General features: G+C 38.3%; 1 protein-coding gene across 1 annotated transcript in view; it reads left to right on the forward strand.

Annotated features, from left to right (window-relative positions):
- The window catches only part of GALNT7 (polypeptide N-acetylgalactosaminyltransferase 7), a 94,944-nt gene extending 76,102 nt beyond the window's left edge, over window positions 1-18,842 (forward strand). Inside the window, exons 4-12 of the mRNA XM_009996004.1 lie at window positions 1,545-1,675; window positions 1,940-2,019; window positions 3,796-3,978; window positions 7,400-7,517; window positions 9,823-9,945; window positions 11,993-12,211; window positions 13,683-13,781; window positions 15,105-15,233; window positions 17,950-18,842. Of these exons, the coding sequence (XP_009994306.1) occupies window positions 1,545-1,675; window positions 1,940-2,019; window positions 3,796-3,978; window positions 7,400-7,517; window positions 9,823-9,945; window positions 11,993-12,211; window positions 13,683-13,781; window positions 15,105-15,233; window positions 17,950-18,087 (1,220 nt within the window). The 3' untranslated portion in view covers window positions 18,088-18,842. The remainder of the gene's footprint in view (window positions 1-1,544; window positions 1,676-1,939; window positions 2,020-3,795; window positions 3,979-7,399; window positions 7,518-9,822; window positions 9,946-11,992; window positions 12,212-13,682; window positions 13,782-15,104; window positions 15,234-17,949) is intronic.
- The last annotated feature ends 648 nt before the right edge of the window (window positions 18,843-19,490 follow it).

Below are 19,490 nucleotides of genomic sequence, written 5' to 3' on the forward strand. Positions count from 1 at the left end.
CCCTACTTTGATATTTATGTGTCCTTTAAGTTTTCCTAATGCACAAGAATTCACAAAAGAAATTGTAAATATGTGTAAGGAAAGGAGAAGAGGATGCATAAAACTTTTGAGAAGACTTATTCTTTTATAAAGGTGAGAAGAGATAACAACAGAATTAAAATATAATGTTTTCAGAAGATTGTTCTGTGGTAAAATTGCTGAATTTTCAAGTTGGGAAATGTTACTTCCAAAAAAACACCATTTGCACTTAAATTATTTATGTGTAACTTTTGTTTAAACTAGACTTTTTTTATATATACTGTTGGCATAAGTAGCAGCAAGCTCCAGGTTTCAATCATTTTAATTCGGGGTGTGGAAAATGTTGCTGCTGAAGCAACCTGGTGGCTTGTTGTTGATGAAAGGGACTCCTTCACCTTCCACCTCTGCCCATCCCCTCTCTTTTTAGATCAGTGTAGGCACAGCATCTAACAGCTCCTTAAAGCTGCTGCAGACCGGTGCATGGATGCCTCAGCTTTAGCTGATTCCTGTCTGAGAGGAACTGAAGCTGTAGGCAATTCTTTTGAGCCTTTCAGTACAAAAATAGATCTCAAATGAACACCAGTCATTAATTGCACATAGCCTCAAACAGCAAGTGCCTGGCTGCCAACCCTTCTACCTTTGTGAGTTTTCTCAACAGAATCATCTGTGCAAAAATACTGTGCAACACCAGGATCCTTTTTTCAACCTGTATTATTCCAACCTATGGTAGGAATGTGGTTTCTAAATTAGTTTGCCAAAGACCAATGTGCAAATACAAATCTGTAACCATTTAAGTGTAGCAAATCTTGACCCTCATGTAGTTACTGGTCCCTTTGCTGACCAAGTCCCTTTGGCTAAAGGTTTCCTGTCTCATCAGTACGATGAGACTCATTCACTGCAGTTCTGGCCCTCCAATTATTCTTATTATTAATTTCATTAAAATATTAGCATAAGACCACCCCAGCCCCAAGGGGAACAGATCTAGATGAGGGATGGCAAGAATTTGAATATGGTGGGTTTCTGTCTCTGGTTTCCAGATTTAATAGAGTGACACAAAGTTTTGTGAGGCAGAGTGGGGTAAGAGAGAAGTTTAACTGAAACATGGTGTCTTCAGATGTATGTGTAACATTCTCTGATGAGGGAAGACTATGTGCTGAAGTATTGAAACTTCTCTGCCTGGTTGAACTGCAAGCAAAGGCCTGAAAGCCACTATGACATTTATTGAAATGACTGGGAATTGTCCACTCAGCTTCCCTGTGGTGTGGCCAAACGCTTCAGCTGCTTGCTCTTCAGATGTGCCAGAGATAAACCTGTGCTGTGACATCAGAGAGCTCCACATCTTGATCTCTTCAGGCTTAGTGTTTGTGAGCAGTTGAATTAGAGTCTCTTAAATATCTGTAGATATATATATATATTTAGAAATCTCTGTAGTTGTGTTTGGGGTGTATTAAGGGTACAAAACTGTATATTATCAAACCTCACCAAAATATTTTTCTTTGTTCTTTCTTTTGTTTGTTCTTCAATAGTACACTTAAAAGAGAGGCTGGATGACTATATTAAGCAGTGGAATGGCCTTGTAAAGATATTTCGAAATGAGAGGAGAGAAGGTTTAATCCAAGCTAGAAGCATTGGAGCCCAGAAGGCTAAACTTGGACAGGTAGGAGCCAGTTCACACACAAGTCAAGTTTTGTTTTGTTTTTTTTTTCTTTTTTGGGGGGGAGAGGCGGTGGTTCTATGTTTGAATAGATATGTAGAAACATAGGATTATATTATTAATACTGTTTTAAAAATATACTAATTTTACTCCTTTAAGCTTTTTTAAAAAAAAATAATACGGAACTATTTCAGTATACATAACCTTAATTAAATTATTGTCATCTCATATACAGAAATAGAAATTTATTTATTTTTTCTTTTGAAGGTTTTGGTTTACCTGGATGCCCATTGTGAGGTGGGAATTAATTGGTATGCGCCACTTATAGCTCCTATATCTAAGGACAGGTAATGTTCTCCTGTTATTTCCAGTGCCTGGCCTCTTAGGAAGACAAAGTCACAGTAACAATCTTCACTTTTCTAACTGTAGTCAGTATGTTTTATATCTGTATTTGTTGTATGATTGTTTTATTGTCATCATAGGAAAATAGGCAAATAAATCTTCAGACAGTTTCTTTTAATAGTCATACTGAATCTTTTGCTTAGTATAGATTAAATACAAGACAACTTTTGTCCTATGCAACGATCTCAGGCACTGTTAGAAAAATGTTCCATTCTGGCTGAATAAGGACCCTGGTTAAACAAAATAACTAAACAAAAATGTGATATTTGATAGATGAAGAGTAGTGGTGTTTTGATTTAATTGGGATTTGGAGCCTGTGTGATCTCAAGATTTTTTTAGCTTTCTCACCTTTGGTCTTGCAATATGGTCTTGTTTCCTCTGAAACTTTTTGAAGTGCTGCCTCTAATGAATGGAGGCCAGAGCTTGAGCTTGAGCCTGCCCCTGCTGCAAGCCCAGGCGCTTGATAGGAGCCAGGGGTGGAAATGCCTGCATGGTGTGTGTGGGATCTGCCAGGGGTGACAGAGGAGGGAGATCCCCAGGGGCTTCCTTTGTTCTAGTTGTTGAAATGCTGCTGTTGCTGCATGCTACCACATTCCTAGTTTTTGTGGTCTGGCAGTGTTTGTGTTTAGGAAACCATGTGTTTGTTTGAAAATTTTAATCCCATAAAATAACTATTTAATCCTAAAAGTATTTGTCAACCTGTCGTACTACCAGAACTTACTTGAACAGGTGCGTTTTGTGTGTTTTAAAGGCTGTAACAGCATCAAGACTGTATTTGGGCTAGGATACTAGAGAAAGGGTGGAAATACTTTTGTGCTTCCACCGAGTGTATGTTAGTCTTTTACATGAGAGAGGCTGGTGAGAACAGGCAGCTTTAGGGGCATCCTCCAGCACCACTTGCAGAGGCAGAGAGGCTATGTGAGGAGCAGTGATGCTGAGGTGCACGGTGCTGGAGGGCAGCCCTTGGCAGCCTTCTTCCAAGCCCTAGTACCCTCATTAGCATTTCCCGCCTTACTTTTCTGTCTCATAGGATTTGACTTTAAAAGATTATAAAGCTCCAAGTTTGGTCACTGGGAAACTCATTTGGAAAACTGGGAGGGGATTAACAAGATAATGTCTTTTCCTTGGTGAATATTGTATGTGATAGATCACAATGAGGAGTATATTGCAACTCAAACAGGAAAAAATCTACTTAAGAGTGCTGATAGGAGAGCACCAGTAATGTGTTGAGTTTTTTTTATCCTGAGAGATTTGATTTGCAGGGCAATTGAATAGGACAAAATAGTAAAAATCCATGTTTACAGTAGTAAAAGCTAAGAGCTTACCATAGTTGTTGACAGCTAAGATCTGATACGAATAGAAATCACAGGAAATAATATTATTGTGAGAACCCTAGCCCTCTACAGGCTCCTCTGTTGCCTCCGGTAGTGCTCTCTTGGAAGACTGATGTTAAAAAGTCATAAAGAAAAAAGTACTGATAAATGGATGTATTAGCATTTCAGACCTAACTTTTCTGCTTTCAGAACCTCTTAGAACAACATAAAGGACTATCTCTTTTTTTCTTCTAATGAGACTTTGTTTTTTAAGTAATATGTTTAAGAGTGACTTTTCATATAAACTGCTCTGTAAGCTTAATAATTAATGGTGTAAATTTCAGATTAGACAGATTACTCTTCTGAAATTGTATTTTGCTCTATCTTTCCCTTCTATAAATGTTTCAGAACTACATGTACTGTACCTCTAATAGATTACATAGATGGGAATGATTATTCCATTGAGCCACAACAAGGTGGGGATGAAGATGGTTTTGCCAGAGGGGCCTGGGACTGGAGTTTGCTATGGAAAAGAATTCCGTTAAACCACAAGGAAAAGTCCAAACGAAAACATAAAACTGAGCCTTATCGGTAAAGACGGCTGTTTACATACTGTGAATCATAACGAATAACTGTCTAAACCCTGTCATTTTTCCCTCTCCCCCCCCTCTTTTCCCACGATCTACGGTCGGTGCACGTGTGCCACACGGGTCCTTGCACATAACCACATCTCCCCTGCACCACCCGCCACCCTGCAGAACCACATGCACTGTGCCGCTTATAGATGTCATAGATGGCAACACTTATAGGATTGTGCCGCAAGGGGGTGGTGACGAAGATGGGTTTGCTAGAGGAGCGTGGGATTGGAGTATGCTATGGAAGAGGGTTCCCTTGACCAAGCGAGAGAAGGAAAGCAGAAAGACAAAAACTGAACCGTATCGGTAATCACTAAATCACTTACCCCTCTCTTTTTTTTTTTTTCTGAAGTCAATATTGATCCACTAAAACTTGCATGTACTTCTAACCTGAAAATCTTCATGTTTCTAATCACACCAGCTGCTTTGTTTAGTCAGACCTGTTTGCCACAACTGACTATTTCCTCAAAATACCTTTGCTACCTCATGTCCTCTCCATTCCTGCTCTTGTGTGGTTAATAGGGTGCACATTAGAATGACAGGGTTTTGTTTGGCAAAACAAAATGTTGTATGACTTAGTTTGGAGGGGAAACTTTCTTTAGCTCTGATATGTTTTTAAGTAGTGTTGGAAACAACAGTGCTTATTTAACCATTTGTTTTGAAATAACAAGCATGCTGTGAGAATTTATAATAGCCAGTAATGCATAAAATCTGTAGCCTGGTGTCATGGCTTGATGCATGCATACAGATTGTGGATTATGCATGTGTTCAAAAAAAAAAAAAATCCCTTTTGTTATATTTCTCCCACTTGCTTCTTAGTAGATCACATCTGACAAAGCAGCATACTGTTTAAGAATCTTGCCTGGATATTTTCTAAGGTCTCAGTATGTTTTGGAATTTCAATTTAATACACATAACATGGAAAAAAACAACCAAACAAACCCACCAAACCAAAAAATGCCTACCATCTTATTTCCTGGGAAAACTCCAATAGCTTTCACAGAAATCCCACCTTTTTCTTTATTCTTTGTAGGGGGCTGTGGTTTTTTCCCAGCAAACGGAAACTGGCTAGAAACCATAGCTTAGAAACTTGGGGTTTCTGGATGGCTTTTCAAGACTGGGAGACTGTGGTTCTGCTGGTTTTTATTACTTCCCCCTTCACGCTTAACTATAACCGTCTTACTACATTTGAAAGCAATCCTCACATCTTCAGAATCTAATTACTTCTATTGCTTATATATATATATATATGATTTAAACATTGTAAGGACTGGTGTTGGTAATTCCCTATCCTCACCCATTATTGTTCTTTGCTAAAATGGCAACACATGCAAGGAAGTTATGAAGCTTTGATCTCTTTTGTATACAGTATAAATAATTCCATTTTCTGACAAGGCTGTCCACATTGGAACTTAATATTTGCTTAGAGTGGAATAAACTATTTCAAACATTGCTGTTGTGTTCTGTGTTTACCATCCAAACAGGTGTTAAAATGCTTTAAACTATTCCCAGAAACATAGAACACATGTTCTCAGAATGGTTTAAAAGATGACTTTATGTTTAATAATATTTTTCAAAGTTACAGTACTTCTTAAAAAGAGACATTCCCTGCATCTATTTATATCCAGGCTGTATTTACAAAAAATATACATATACTATATATGTACTTGTTGCAGCAGTATCAAGGCAAGTAAGACCAGGTTTTGCTGAAACCATAGCCAGGATTGCTTAGTGTAAAAAGAAAACAAACCCAAAAAATCCCTCTCAATAGCTTGAAGCACAGAAACAAACTTCTTGTAATGTGAGAATTGCCCCAGGACACAATCCTTCTTTCAGTAATATTATGCTTACCTCCTCATATCCTATAAAATAAACTACTAAGCTTATGCAGATTTTACTGTATTCTTTAACACACTTGGCAGCACGTTGGAGGCCAAGACTAAAACTTCAGCATCTGAGGCCTCTACACTTGCCAAGTGTTTATGGTGCAGAGGAAAACCAAATGTGCAGGAAAGCCACAGGGCTGTGCTCTGCAGTGTGCTCCTCCCTGCTGTGCTCCCTGGCTACTTAACCTGTAAGCAGCCAAGTCAAGGTGGACATTTAGGAGTTAACCCAGAATCTGATCAGGTCATTTGGAGAGCAGCTGAACTGATAACCATTATACTTAATTCAGCTGATGGACCCAGCAGTTCTGGTTTTGTTGCTCTACCTCTGTTGTGCAGAGGAGCTGTATGTTAGCCCTGCAGGTTACTTTTTCCTGAGCATTTCTACTCCAGACATTCATGAGCAGAAGGGAAATACATAATCATTGCTGTTAAAAGGAGCATGACCAAGTTAATCTAATAGAATTAAGAAGCTGAATAGTGCTAGAAAAGACCCATCTCAATAATTTCATCATGAAGAAGTAGTTCACTTGTGTTTTACTTGACTTACCAGGGTGATCTTGGACTCTTGAATCCTCCACCTTTCAATGCTGCAGATCATTTAAAGTCAGAAAGAATTCACGTTTTCCTTACCAGCTTTTTTTTTTTTTAATTGCCAGCTTAGTGGGGAGCCCAACTTATATCCGTAAAGGTTTTTATATATTTATTAATCCTCAGGTGAAAAATGCATGGTATGTGCACTGGAAATGCTTAACATACACTTCTCTCTGCTTCAGTGTGAGCAAGCAATGGAAAAGTTTTGGGTAAAGCCATTCTGCAAAAAATGCTCTAATCCAAACTATAATGTCTTTTTGACACATTAAAACTTGATAATTGAACCCTGGCACACATTGAGGGATTTACAAAACCATTTTAAAAAAAACTACACAGAACACTAAATCAAAATGGAAACCATATACAACTTGATCCAGACCCTCTTAAAAATTTCCAAGAGGATAATGAAAAGTGGCTGATGTAGCAGTAGTAGAAAAAAAAAAACTAGAGGGAGAAGATAATACTGTTTAGCTAGAAAAACTGTGTTGCTTGTGTAATAGTAAGTTTCAATGTGGCAGCTCCTCAGAGTATAAGCTCTTTCAGTCTGCTGTATAGTCTCATCTGTTATCTGAGAAGCTTGAATGACTTTTGAGAATGAAATGTCTTGCCATGCTGATTCTTACTTTTTTTAAATAGAAACACACTGGCTGGCCAAATGGAGAATTCCAACCAAAATTTTGTATAATAATTTAAAAAACAACAAAAAATATTGTGACTTCACGATAAATTATACAGCTGTCATTTCAGAAAATCACTGGAAGTGGATGACAAAGCTTTATGATTTTTCAATGTATTGCCATTTTTCTTGATTATATGTTAACAGTACATTGCTTCCTTAATGCTTTCCCCCAACTGTTACCATATGCTTTCAGCAGAAGTTACACTGTCTTCCTCTTTCAGGTCCCCCGCAATGGCTGGTGGATTGTTTGCCATTGAACGTGATTTCTTCTTTGAACTGGGTCTCTATGATCCAGGTCTTCAAATTTGGGGTGGTGAAAATTTTGAAATTTCTTACAAGGTAACACTAAAAAATTTAAATTAATTCAGTTTAGTATATGTATATTTATTGTAAATACCCCTGTTTGGAGTTCAGACCAATCAACCTCTGATTTGCACCGCCTGTGTCTCATGAAGCCTGGTAGGTTTTGTTGCAAGGAGACGCTGTCGTAGAGGTGTGTGTCCTTTACGTTTCCTGGTGGGCTTTAGGGAAGAAATGTTCAGAGAGGTGGCTTGATGCTGAGACCTGAATGCTGCGTAATCTAGGTTTTGTCAATGGTTTGGGATCACACACACCCCATAACATCTAATCTGAAATCAGACTGGCAGATTTAATGGGGGGAAGCTGAATGCTGTCATGATGAGTGTAGAAAAATACTGCTTCTAATAAAAGTGTTTACACAGAACAAGTAGTACTCAGTTTATGCATAGATGCATGTGAAGTATATAATGATGCAACAAAAAGTAATCTGCCCTGGCTTCTTCCTTTCTGCCATTTTTATACCATGAATATGATCTCATGTACTTTTCAAAATTTCAAGAACTTCTTTAAGAGAGAGGTCTTCGTAATTGAAACACTAACTGCATAATTCATAATCACTGCAGAAGATTTTATTTTCACTCGTAGGCATATGCATGCTCTTCAGTTAGCAGGAAACATGATAATCATTAGCTTCTTGTAGCTTCAGTATTCATAATGACACAAGTGGCAGACAGCAGGAATCTGTCCCAATTAACAGACAAAAGTAGAGACATCTAATATTCTCAGCAGCGATCTGTGAAACCATAGTTGAATTTTACCAAAAGTACATTCAGAGCTCCCCTAGCTACTTCCACTCCTTGTGATTTTCAGGAAAGCTCTGCGTGCGCTTGCTCAGCTGTAAATCCATATGCAAAAGGTAGTAATTGAGGATGTTACACATACAGGGTCTTTATCCTTCTAGTTCTCCATCTTGCTTAGAGCTAATAAATCATGATTGAAATTACAGCAGTTTTGTAATTGAACTGCTGATTGTGTAGAGGGCTCCAAACTGGTTTCATGCAGATCACTGATCACAGATCATGCAGCACAGCTAAACAAAATTTATCAGTCCTGGATGCTGACTCCTAGATAGCAAATACAATGGCCTCGCATATCTGAGGGTTTTTTGACGAAGCTTAAGAAGCTTAATATGATGATGCAATGAAGGCAGTAAATTATTCAGCCCATCTCTCCTAATACTGTGAAGTGATATTTTTAATCTGGAATTCAGACTAATTTGGAACACCCCCAAAGCTAGCTTGAATTTGGATTTCATGCTACATTTCAAACTTGTCAAAACTATGAGTAACTTCTAATTCAGATTTACGTATGTTTCCTTTTCTCCATTAGTGGATTATCCAAGGATGTGTGGGAGGGAGGGAATTTCAGAATGGTAATATCTTACCCATTTTTTATTTCCAGCTACTATAGCTAAAGAAAAATATGTATGTGCTTGGAACAATGGCATACCAAAGACAGCCTTATCTCCTACTAGTCTTTATTAAGAAAAATTTAAATGTGATGGGCATCTAACCAAACCCCATTTTAGTGGTGATATATGAGTTGCTTTAATAAAAGTATTAATTCTGCAATAATAAAAATTACTCAGTTCCAGATTTTGTGCATTCATTCATTATTGATGTTTTAAAATAGCAATGGAATGAGATGGCAAACTTTTTTAAAAGCTCTTTTAAAAAGTAATTTCACTGAGTAATTTCATGGCTGAGATAAAGATGTACTAAATACAGCCTTTAATTTCAGAAACCTATTATGTTGATGCTTGCAGAATCACAGAATGGTTTGGGTTGGAAGGGACCTTAAGGATCTTCTACTTCTTAACCCCATGCCAAGAGCAGGGACACCTCCCTCTAGACCACGTTGCTCAAAACCCCATCCAGCCTGGCCCTGAACCCTTCTAGAGAGGGAGCATCCACAACTTCCCCAGGCAACCTGTTCCAGTGTCTCACCCCCCTCACAGAGATAATTTCTTCTTAGTATCTAATCAAAATCATCCCTCTTTCAGCTTGAAAACATTACCCCTTGTCCTAACACTACATGCCCTTTTAAAAAGCCCCTCCTCAGCTTTCCTGTAGACACTTCAGGTACTGAAAGGATGCTATAAGGTCTCCCTGGAGCCTTCACTTCTCCAGACTGAACAGCCCCATCTGAAGCAAAAGTATTTAAATATATCACAGAGTTGGTATATTAAGAAAAGTGATTGAGATTTCTTACATAGCTTATTATTTGTCTGTTTTAGACTCCTGTGCGTATATATTAATATCTCCACCTTTGTTTTAACTTTTAGATCTGGCAGTGTGGGGGAAAACTGTTGTTTGTTCCCTGTTCTCGTATTGGACACATCTATCGTCTCCAGGGTTGGCAAGGAAATCCACCCCCTGTCTACGTTGGGTCTTCTCCTACATTAAAGGTACTGTTTTGCTGCAACCTTGAAGGTGGTTGTTTATTTTAGATAACAACAGTTTTTAGATAATTCTTCTTAAATTATCAGTAGCAGTATAGAGACAACTTCATCCAAAGCTGTTTAGTATCTAAAGCTAAGATAGTCATTCCCACAGGAGGGAAATATTTTTGCCAATCCCACTAAGAGTAGAGATTCCTAGAACCCATCTTTGAGGTACAAATCACGTTTCCTGTTACCTCTTCTGAGTACCCCAAGCCTTTGATGCACTGTGCACAACTGGAGTATGAACAACTCTAGTAAATACAACACACTCCTGGAGATTGTGGGTTTTAAATCCATCTTTGGCTTGATAGGAGATGATCATAGGCAGACTTAGCAAATGCTGTAGTCTAGCGTCTTGCAGAGCTTTGTGGCTCCATTTGTTAAGTAAGAAGCAGTAAATGACACCTGAGAAAATGGCATGCTTTGCACTTCATCGTAAAGCTTGGTCCTCAGACTAACTCCTCAGACTCCTTGCAGGGTCAAAAGTGCTGCTCAACCCATGATATTGTAAATAGATACTATCTCAAGGGGAGAGTGAGCCAGCTGTCTATATCTGAAGAGACAATGTGAAACAAGAAAAACTGTTTCATAGAAGTTTACACCCACCAGCACAGGAATAGAGATGACCCTCCTGTTGAGGTTTCCTTTTGCCTGGTTTAAGCTTCCTCTTGTGCAGTGTTGACATTGGTAGATCCTGTTCCCAAAGACCCAGTTCTTTGTAAATTCAAATCCCAGAACCATTTTCTGAGATGTTACCTGTGGCGATGACTACTGGTAGGGTTACAGAGTGTGGCTTGAGCCAAGCTAGCAGTTGGTTCTGTTGAAAAGGGAACATCCCAGCCTTGCTTAATAATAGAAAACTAACCTCGTACCAAAAAAGCAACAAAAAAAGATTCTCTATTAGAAATGTGAACTCATGAACATTTTGATCAAACAAGCACTAGGACCAGTACAAGGAGGACAGGGGGAAATGGGAATAGCTGGGAATAGGGACAGGGCAATGGGAGACAGACTAGCAAATGATAGCTCCATTATTCAGTGCAGGCAAGATGCTGGTTTGCCTTATCTGAAATTTTAAAATACATTTCACTCTTCAGAAAAGCTGATGAGAAGTATTTACTGCATACCTAAACACCTTACATGAGTCTTCTCATCTGCTTACTGAATACAACAAAACATTACTAAGTGTTCTTAAATCTTAAGTTGCCTCTCCATTCAAGGCAGGATGCAGGAATATCTTTCTCCCTCTTTGAGCACCCTCCTATCCCCACAGTAAATGTGCTTTTTTTATAGTTTAATTCAATATATGGTGGATGTGGATTAAAGTAAAACAATAATTTGTGCCTTTAGTCAGATCTATTAGGATTGTTTTAACACCTGGTTATTAATGCTAGAAGAATTGTACAAAGTGAGGTGTGCATCTAGAACAGATACAGGTAATACAGAGTTAAGAGCCATCAAAAAGACTCAGAAGAAGACGTGAGAGTCTTGTTCACCAGGCAAGCCATCCATTTTTCTCCTTCTCCAAGCGGCAATACACTACTTTGCTTGAGGAGATAATACCTCCTTCATGTTTCATAGCTGACTCATTGAAGACTTAATTTTTTAACTAATGTGTATCATTCACTCTATTAAAACAGTAGAAGGTGAACACAAACTCTAAATTGCAGTTCTGATACACAGCAAAGTATTGCAACACTTTATTGCACCCATAACTGAAGAGTATTTATTTTCAAATAAACATTCTCAAAGCGTAGAAGACTTTTTATTCTTGTTAAGCAAATCAGTTTATTTTGCTGGCTTCAGTCCTAAGCAATTATTTTAATTTGAAAATAATATGCCTGTGTCTTTTAGAATCTGCTGCAGGTGACAAGTTGTTAGTACTATATAATTATTTCATGCTGTCACTTTTATTTAAGAGGATACATCCTTAAATGTCTGGAATTATCATGCCGTTGCATCTGATGTTGTGTGTACTTTGAGGAAGCAGCAGTGTCCTTGTCCTTCACAGAACTATGTCAGAGTTGTAGAAGTGTGGTGGGACGAATATAAAGATTACTTCTATGCCAGTCGGCCAGAGACAAGAGCGTTACCCTATGGAGATATATCTGAGCTGAAAAAATTCCGTGAAGAACACAACTGCAAGAGTTTTAAGTGGTTTATGGAAGAAATAGCATATGATATACCTTCCCATTATCCCTTACCACCTAAAAACGTGGACTGGGGAGAAGTAAGTACAGTACATAATATGTATTTATTTTATGAGCTTTTTTAAAAAATTGGGAACCCCAAAGGAAGTGATAGGTACTTCACATCAATCTGAGAATAGGCTCTTTGATTACCACTGTACTAAGGCATAAGATACTAGCTAGAGAGCTATAGAGATACAACCTCAGGAAAAAAAAAAAAAAAGTTATATACTTTAAAAGGTGGGATTATTTTTTTTTTAGCTCCATAGTTTCTGGAAGGATTATTCTAAGTCTAACCCTATCTTCAGTTATGTCTAAAGCTTTCTTTGCCATAACTGGAATTTTTGTTTTTTAAAAGAAATAATGTTAATGGTGTGTGCATAAAAGTATTGGCAAAGATTAATAGGTGAGAATCTTTTTCTGTAAAGGTGTAGAGAATAGATAATGAAATCCAGGTGGAGTCCATTCTGCCTGTGTTTGCTAGCCTGGGATATACTCATACAGTTTAAACCTCAGTAAGTCCCTTATCTGCATGTAAGAATTTAACATGATTCATTAGCCATCTCTGGCATTAGTGTATATCAGCATGAATTCACCAGATTCAGAATGTGGTGTTCTTTGTTAGACGTTTGTACATGGTTGACAGCGAGAGACAGCGTGTCACCAGGCCGGTGCAGGATACCTCACTGAACCCTGTCCATTTTGTTCTAGCATTGAGTCCACCCCTTGAGGAGCTCTTACTACATGTCTTCTGCCTGCTTTCAAATTTTTTGTTTTCCTCTTTTCAGTTGGTTCTAGCCTTGCCTGGTCTCTCCTGTAAATTTCACTTTTGCACTTTTTTGCATCATGAAGAAGAAATAGGCTCTGGCAAAGAAAATTGGTCTGGAAATTGGAAAGACCATAAAGTCTTTGTAAAGCTGTTTGCTGGTGCTCCTGAGAAGCTGATGGGATAATGCTGTTGAGGCATGCTTTCTAATAGGACTTTTGTTCTCTCTCCCTGTGCCTGTCCCTCATTGATTTTATCCCTTTTTTCCTTTGTAATTGCTGCTGCACAAGGTGCTTCTGCGCAGCAGAGTCAGTGCGTTGAGCCTGCCTGCAGTCAATAACGGCTGTGTGGAACTTCTCTGCATCACGTTTCTCTCATCTACAAGATGAAAGCAACTTAGCAGAGCTCCTGCTTTATTTATGAATGAAGAGAGGAGACACTGAATAAATTAAAACGTACTTGAAAGTCATACATTTCAGTGTCATTAATTTAGAACTGAGCTTTGCAACTCTAGCTTCATCGGTGTACTCTAACTCATGTAAGAGCCCACAAATTAGCATGGTCATCTTGAAGCTCCATCTCCCAGAACAGTTAAGATAAGTATTTAAATTTCATGCAGAGGTTCATCTTGTTTCTCTCTGGCATATTATCTGTTTCTGATTTGAAAGATAAATGGGAATTTTCTGAACTCCTTTGCACTTATTTTTTCATTGACACTAACCTAGAGTGCAAAACTTCTTTTCCAGATTAGAGGCTTTGAAACTTCTTATTGCATTGATAGCATGGGACACACCAATGGTGGCTTTGTTGAGCTTGGGCCATGCCACAGAATGGGAGGAAACCAGGTAAGGAGCTTGGGGGCAAGTATGAAGGAGAACTGCTTGCTGTGGATGGTAACAGGCCAGTTTTCTGTTAAGCTTCCATGTAAAGTCACTTAGGTGCTAGCTAAAAAGATGGGAGTTAGGGAATTTCCGTAAGTGTACTGACATGACTAAAATATCAGAATCTGAAAATGACCATTGCAAGCACAAATGGTACAAAATCAAAGGAAATTAATCATCTCTTTTTCAGTGAAGCAGGTGTATGAGAAAGCAAGGTCTCTGATTCAGATCAACCATATCACTGCATTAGAAAAACTGCAGCCTTAGCACTGCTGTTGATTCATCATCTGTCTTCACTTAGTAATTCTTCCCTCAGGAAATTACCCCCTTATTTTGGCTACCAGTTATTTTACAAAATTGTTTTGCTCTAGTGGAAACGTAAAACACTTCTATGCATAACTCCTCTTCTGCCACAGACACCAAGTAATTGAATACAAATTTGTCTCTGCTTCATTTACGAATTAATTGGCAGAATATAGTTAGTAATAGATGGTTGCAATCCAAGCTACTGTTATGTTTGACCTGTATCTTCACAAACCTACCCCACACTAGCACACAAGCATGCTGGTTGGTATTTACATTTCCATTTTGGCTGGAAAACTTTTCATCATTTGAAGTCCTTATTTATGCTGATCTAGACTTGAGCCAGGCAAGTTTTGCCAGAGTAGTCATGAAATCACATGCAGGATGATACTTTTTAGAATTGTATGTGGGTTAGCTCTTAATAGCCCTTGGAAATGTCTCTTTTATTTTTATATTTAATAAAAAAGTTCCTTAAAGTACTTCTGTATATGTTATGCCCAGAAACCCTGTAGCAATCATTTAATAAGAATAGCTGGGATAGTCTTTTTCTATCCAGATGCATTAGTTTGATTTCCTCCATGGGTGAAATGCCAGAGTTTTACTGTCTTCACATGAAATTACTATCCATGATCAAGGACTTGCTACCAGATCTTTAGAAAGGTAGTGGTTTGGCCATCAAATCGTACAAAGGCTTTTAATTAGACACTTTCAGAAGTCTCCCAAATAGGGATCTCTCTATTTTTAAAATTTTTGTGTTGCTAGGTAAGTGTCTCAGAGTTCTAAATCCTACAGGAGAGTTCTTCATGAAATTGATTATTGCAATAGTAAAAGGGCATTACATCATGTAAAATAAAGAGCCCCCCTGAAAGATAACATCAGACAGTATTTTGAGTGATGCAATTTTGTTAGTATTTTCAGTGTTCCTAAAATATTTGAGTCAACTGTTTTTGCAGGGTTTGTCTTTTTTTTTTTTTTTTCTGTTAGCTTTTCCGTATCAATGAAGCTAATCAACTCATGCAGTATGATCAGTGCTTAACTAAAGGACCAGATGGATCCAAAGTTATGATTCTACACTGTAAACAGAATGAATACAAGGATTGGCAATACTTCAAGGTATGCAATAGATAAGCAGAAATTATAATTTGCATCCTGTTTTTTGGTTATTTTATGTATATCTGAAAATAAAGATCCACAACAAGAATAACTGAACAAAATCAAGTAAATTAATTGCACATTCTTGGAAATCCATACTGACTGGGAAAACGTCCTCTAGAAAAATACAAATTTACTAGTGATTCTAGCTGCTGTCTTGTGTAGCAAAATCTTTAAAGACAATACTGATGAGGTTATATGTGTTGCCACAGGTGTTAGGAGTCAGCACTTGTCTCAGAGGAAGCAAAGATTATGACCTCTACTAGTGATAGAGTTTCTAAAAGCTTTTCATGCCATCAACCTCTGCCTGTATGCTTCCTATCAAGAAAGTTTATTTAATGAATGCTGTGAGAAAATTACTTAAATACTGAGGTGTATTTAGTAGCTAGGCTCAGTATTTTATCTAATTTTGGGAGGTCTAAATTGAAGTGTTGCTCTGTTTAAAGACAGATCTTTTTAAGCCCACATAAGAATAGGTAAAATAGCAATAATCTTTGCCTTTTGTGTTGTCTTTGCCTTCAATGATTCTTTTTCCTGTTTGCTAGCCATTCCCTAATAACATGCTCTCTTGTGAATTCTGGGTGTGGTACCATTATGATGTTATTGCAAAATCTATGAATTTTTAATAAAGACTTGGAAAGTTAGCTGATATATATATATATGCAAAGGCTGCTACAGCCTACTTAGTGACTACATCTGTTGGTCCTTTATTAACTCTCATTTTGAAAGTGTTATTTAAAAGAAATGTCTATGGTTGTGTTTCTCTGAGTCTCTTAAAAAATGAGACTGAATAGTCGAAGAGTGATGTTATCCATGGATATAGCTCCATTTAACTCAGTTCTGTGTCTAAGAAACTTCTGCATCAGTTTTTTTTAAGTGTTCATGTTCTTCAGTCTCTGTAGCGTATTGTATATTTATTAATTCATTAGCTGGTTATCTGGATTGTGTTTATCTGAAAGATTTAAGCACTGCTGAGTGACGCAGAATCTGTTATCCTTTAAGCCACCCTGCTTTTTCTGATATTTGCATAGAGCTGGGAAATACCAGGCACAATAATGCCATTTCCACCCAGCTTTCCTGTGCCATACAGGCAGACAAAATTCTGTACACCTGAAATTTAAAAATTAGTAAGCAGTGTTCCAGTGCTTGCCAATTTCTGCTTTAATATTGGAATCATATATATCACCTGTTAACTCTCCAGCCATCCTAGTGTGTCCCAACATGTTATTTGGCTCTTCACAAAGAGCCAAGATTTCTTTTATGCAAGAATGATCCATTTCTTCCGTAGTGGTACCAAGTTGTGTAATTGTTTGCTTATTACTGCAAGTTATGAGGAAGCCCAGTAGGCATGGTCTGGGCTGTAGAACAAAACCCTGACTGGCTTCCAGAAGGAGAAAAAAAAGGGTGAGAGCAAAAGGACTACCAAGGTCGTGTAACCAAGCAGATACTAGAAATTTGGCATGTTCTGCTTAGCAGTGTGGAGGGTATGACCATTTCTTCTAATGAGAAGGGTTTAAGGAATGAAATGCTTATGAACTGCTGAAAAATGTTGTGGCCTCATGTAAATGAAAGCTGCCAGGAGATTTTATCTCTTTGGTCGGTTGGTCGTTTGTGGAATGAATGTTAGTTTGGTGAGCATAACATCTGTGCTGCCTGAGCCTTGGGTAGCAGCAGGGCTTCAGTGCCCATGAGCAAAGGTGGGACTGGCAGTTGTCTGTTTATTGTTTTTGTTCAAGCATCTGTTACTTCTCCAAGTAGAAGATCCCCATGGCTGGCCACATGGTAGGATCAAGTATGAAGCTGAACCAATATTTGGATGTTCACGTGTGTGAGAGCGGTGGGGTAATGGTCAGTGTCCATGCCTGGAGGAGCTGGGCACAGGGGCAGGGCTGCTGAGCCCAGCCTGACTGCAGTGCTAGTGGTTTGCTTCTGCTCCAGGCTAGATGCAGCCGGTCGGTGAGCCAGGACTGCATCTGGCACAGGGGTCAGCAAGCAAGAAAGGAGGCACAGGTTGCTTTGCAAGTGCCTGAGACTTGGGCATGGTAGCACAGGGCATGTGGAAGGAGCCAAGTGTGTGAGTCTCAGCCTGAAAGTGCTAGGCACCGTAGGTCTGTGGTTCCGTAGGCAGCCTGCTGTTGCTCCAGGGGCCAGACTTGCTCTCATACCCTCTTCTCTTCCATCTACCAGCCAAACAGGGAGTAAAGTTAGTGCTTTTTTTTTTTCCCCAGTGGTATTGATTAATGCTAGTGCTGTACAGTTGCTTTATGTGAGGGCTAACCAAAGGAGGATCTGCCCAGTGGGGTCAGCTCTCGTAGAACTAGTCCTCAAGAGTTAATTTTTTAGTTTGGTTACAGGATGGATGAAAAGGCTGGAAGAAATTAACACACAGTTTTATTCACTTTTTTAATAGTTTGTTGTCTAAGAGAAATGGAAGGTGTCTCAAGTAGACCTACACATACCAAACATTTCGTAATATGAAGGCTGTGAAAATCTAGGTTTAACAAATAGTTAGACTAGTATAGAACTGATCTGTTCTTGGACACTGAAACATGTTTTTAAAATAGCTATATTGCAGTTGTGAAGAAAATGTTTAAAAAAAAAACAACAAAAAAAAACAAACAAAAAAAACCAACAACAACCCAATTCAACACATGTTCCTGATGCTTTTGTTTTCCAGAATCTGCATAGATTTACTCACATTCCATCAGGGAAGTGCTTGGATCGCTCCGAAGTCCTCCACCAAGTTTTCATTTCAGAGTGTGACTCCAGTAAAGCAACACAAAAATGGGAAATGAACAACATCCTTAGTGTGTAGACAGACAAAACCTACCTACTGACACATTAATTTGTACAGGACTAAAAATAGCCTGAAAACTGCTGCAATTATTAACTTTGTACAGCTGCGAGCCTCCTGGCTTGGATGAAGGACATAGATGAACTCTGATTATTACAATAACATTATCATCCGCAGTTAATGTTTACAAAACTGCTTTACCTTAAACTCTGTAGATGTTTACATCTTTTTTGTTTTAAGGTGTTGGTAAATTAATGTGCTGTTAGCTATGTTTCCTAGGAACACAGCTAAGAGCGTTGTCGTCTTCTTTGGGATTACACTCAGGGGTCTGAAGGCAGTTTTTTTACACACACTTGAAAAGGTTGGAGTAACCAGATTTTCATAGAACTTGGTGATTATCAACCTGTTGTATATTTTTATTTAATTTTACATCTTACTAAGCACTGCCACAGGTTATCAGCCAGGGTGGCCTTCTCTCACAGTCATGCTGCTTTTTTCGAAGGTGAATTTCAACATACTTAGTGCCTCTTTCATTTCTGTGTTTCACAAGAAAAGCATTAGTTGGAGATTATACAAGGGATTTTTCTGAGCTGTCACCAGAGCTAGGGACCAACTGGAGCCTCCATATAATTATGTTACTGAAGACCAATCAGGTTGCCAGTTTGGCTGGTCTGCCTTGACTGGATGCTGTGTATGGTGCAAGGAAGAGCTTAGTCCTGAATTTAGCACTGATGTGGTACATTTTGATGGAAGTGAGCACCTTTGCGACTCCAGTTATGAACTGGTAACCACTAACTTGCTTGTTGAAAATATGCCTTACATAAAAATAATTGGAAAAAAAAAATAAATAAAGCTGCACAATTATGTAAAAACTTAGAAATAAGACAATGCTTCATTTATGTTGTCATTTTAAATGGGAATCGCTTAGAGGTAGACTAAAAAGTTTAATTAGGAAAAAAAATCCAGCTCCTTAACACATCTGCATCATTCCTTACAAGGACATCTGTCAGCTAGTTTGGATGCCGGATTTAGATTTGAAAAGAGAAATGGTAATCCTGAAACCCCATTTACTCATACTAATATTCTTCTTATTTTTGGCATTGGAAACTTTTCCTGAGGGATTACAAACAAAATACAACCACTTGGTGCTACAGTGAACAGACTACAGTGTGAAGAAAAAGTTTCTAAAAATGTTCTGGAAAGGAGTTGATACAAAGTCCCTTAGGAGTATAAATATTTACACTGAATGAACAGAGAGGTGGAGGAGAAATGACTTAGCCTCACTTCCTTATTCCAGATTTTGTGACTGTTAGATGTTGCCATCGGTGTACTGATTTCGTAAGAATTATGTCTCTAACATGTCACACTACTAAATATGACTAAATGCTTCCCTGAGATCTAGAATAGCATTGCATGCAGCTTTG

Source organism: Chaetura pelagica, unplaced genomic scaffold (genome assembly GCF_000747805.2).
Source record: "Chaetura pelagica isolate M959 unplaced genomic scaffold, ChaPel_1.0 scaffold142, whole genome shotgun sequence".
In the NCBI taxonomy this organism is placed as follows: Eukaryota; Metazoa; Chordata; class Aves; order Apodiformes; family Apodidae; genus Chaetura; species Chaetura pelagica.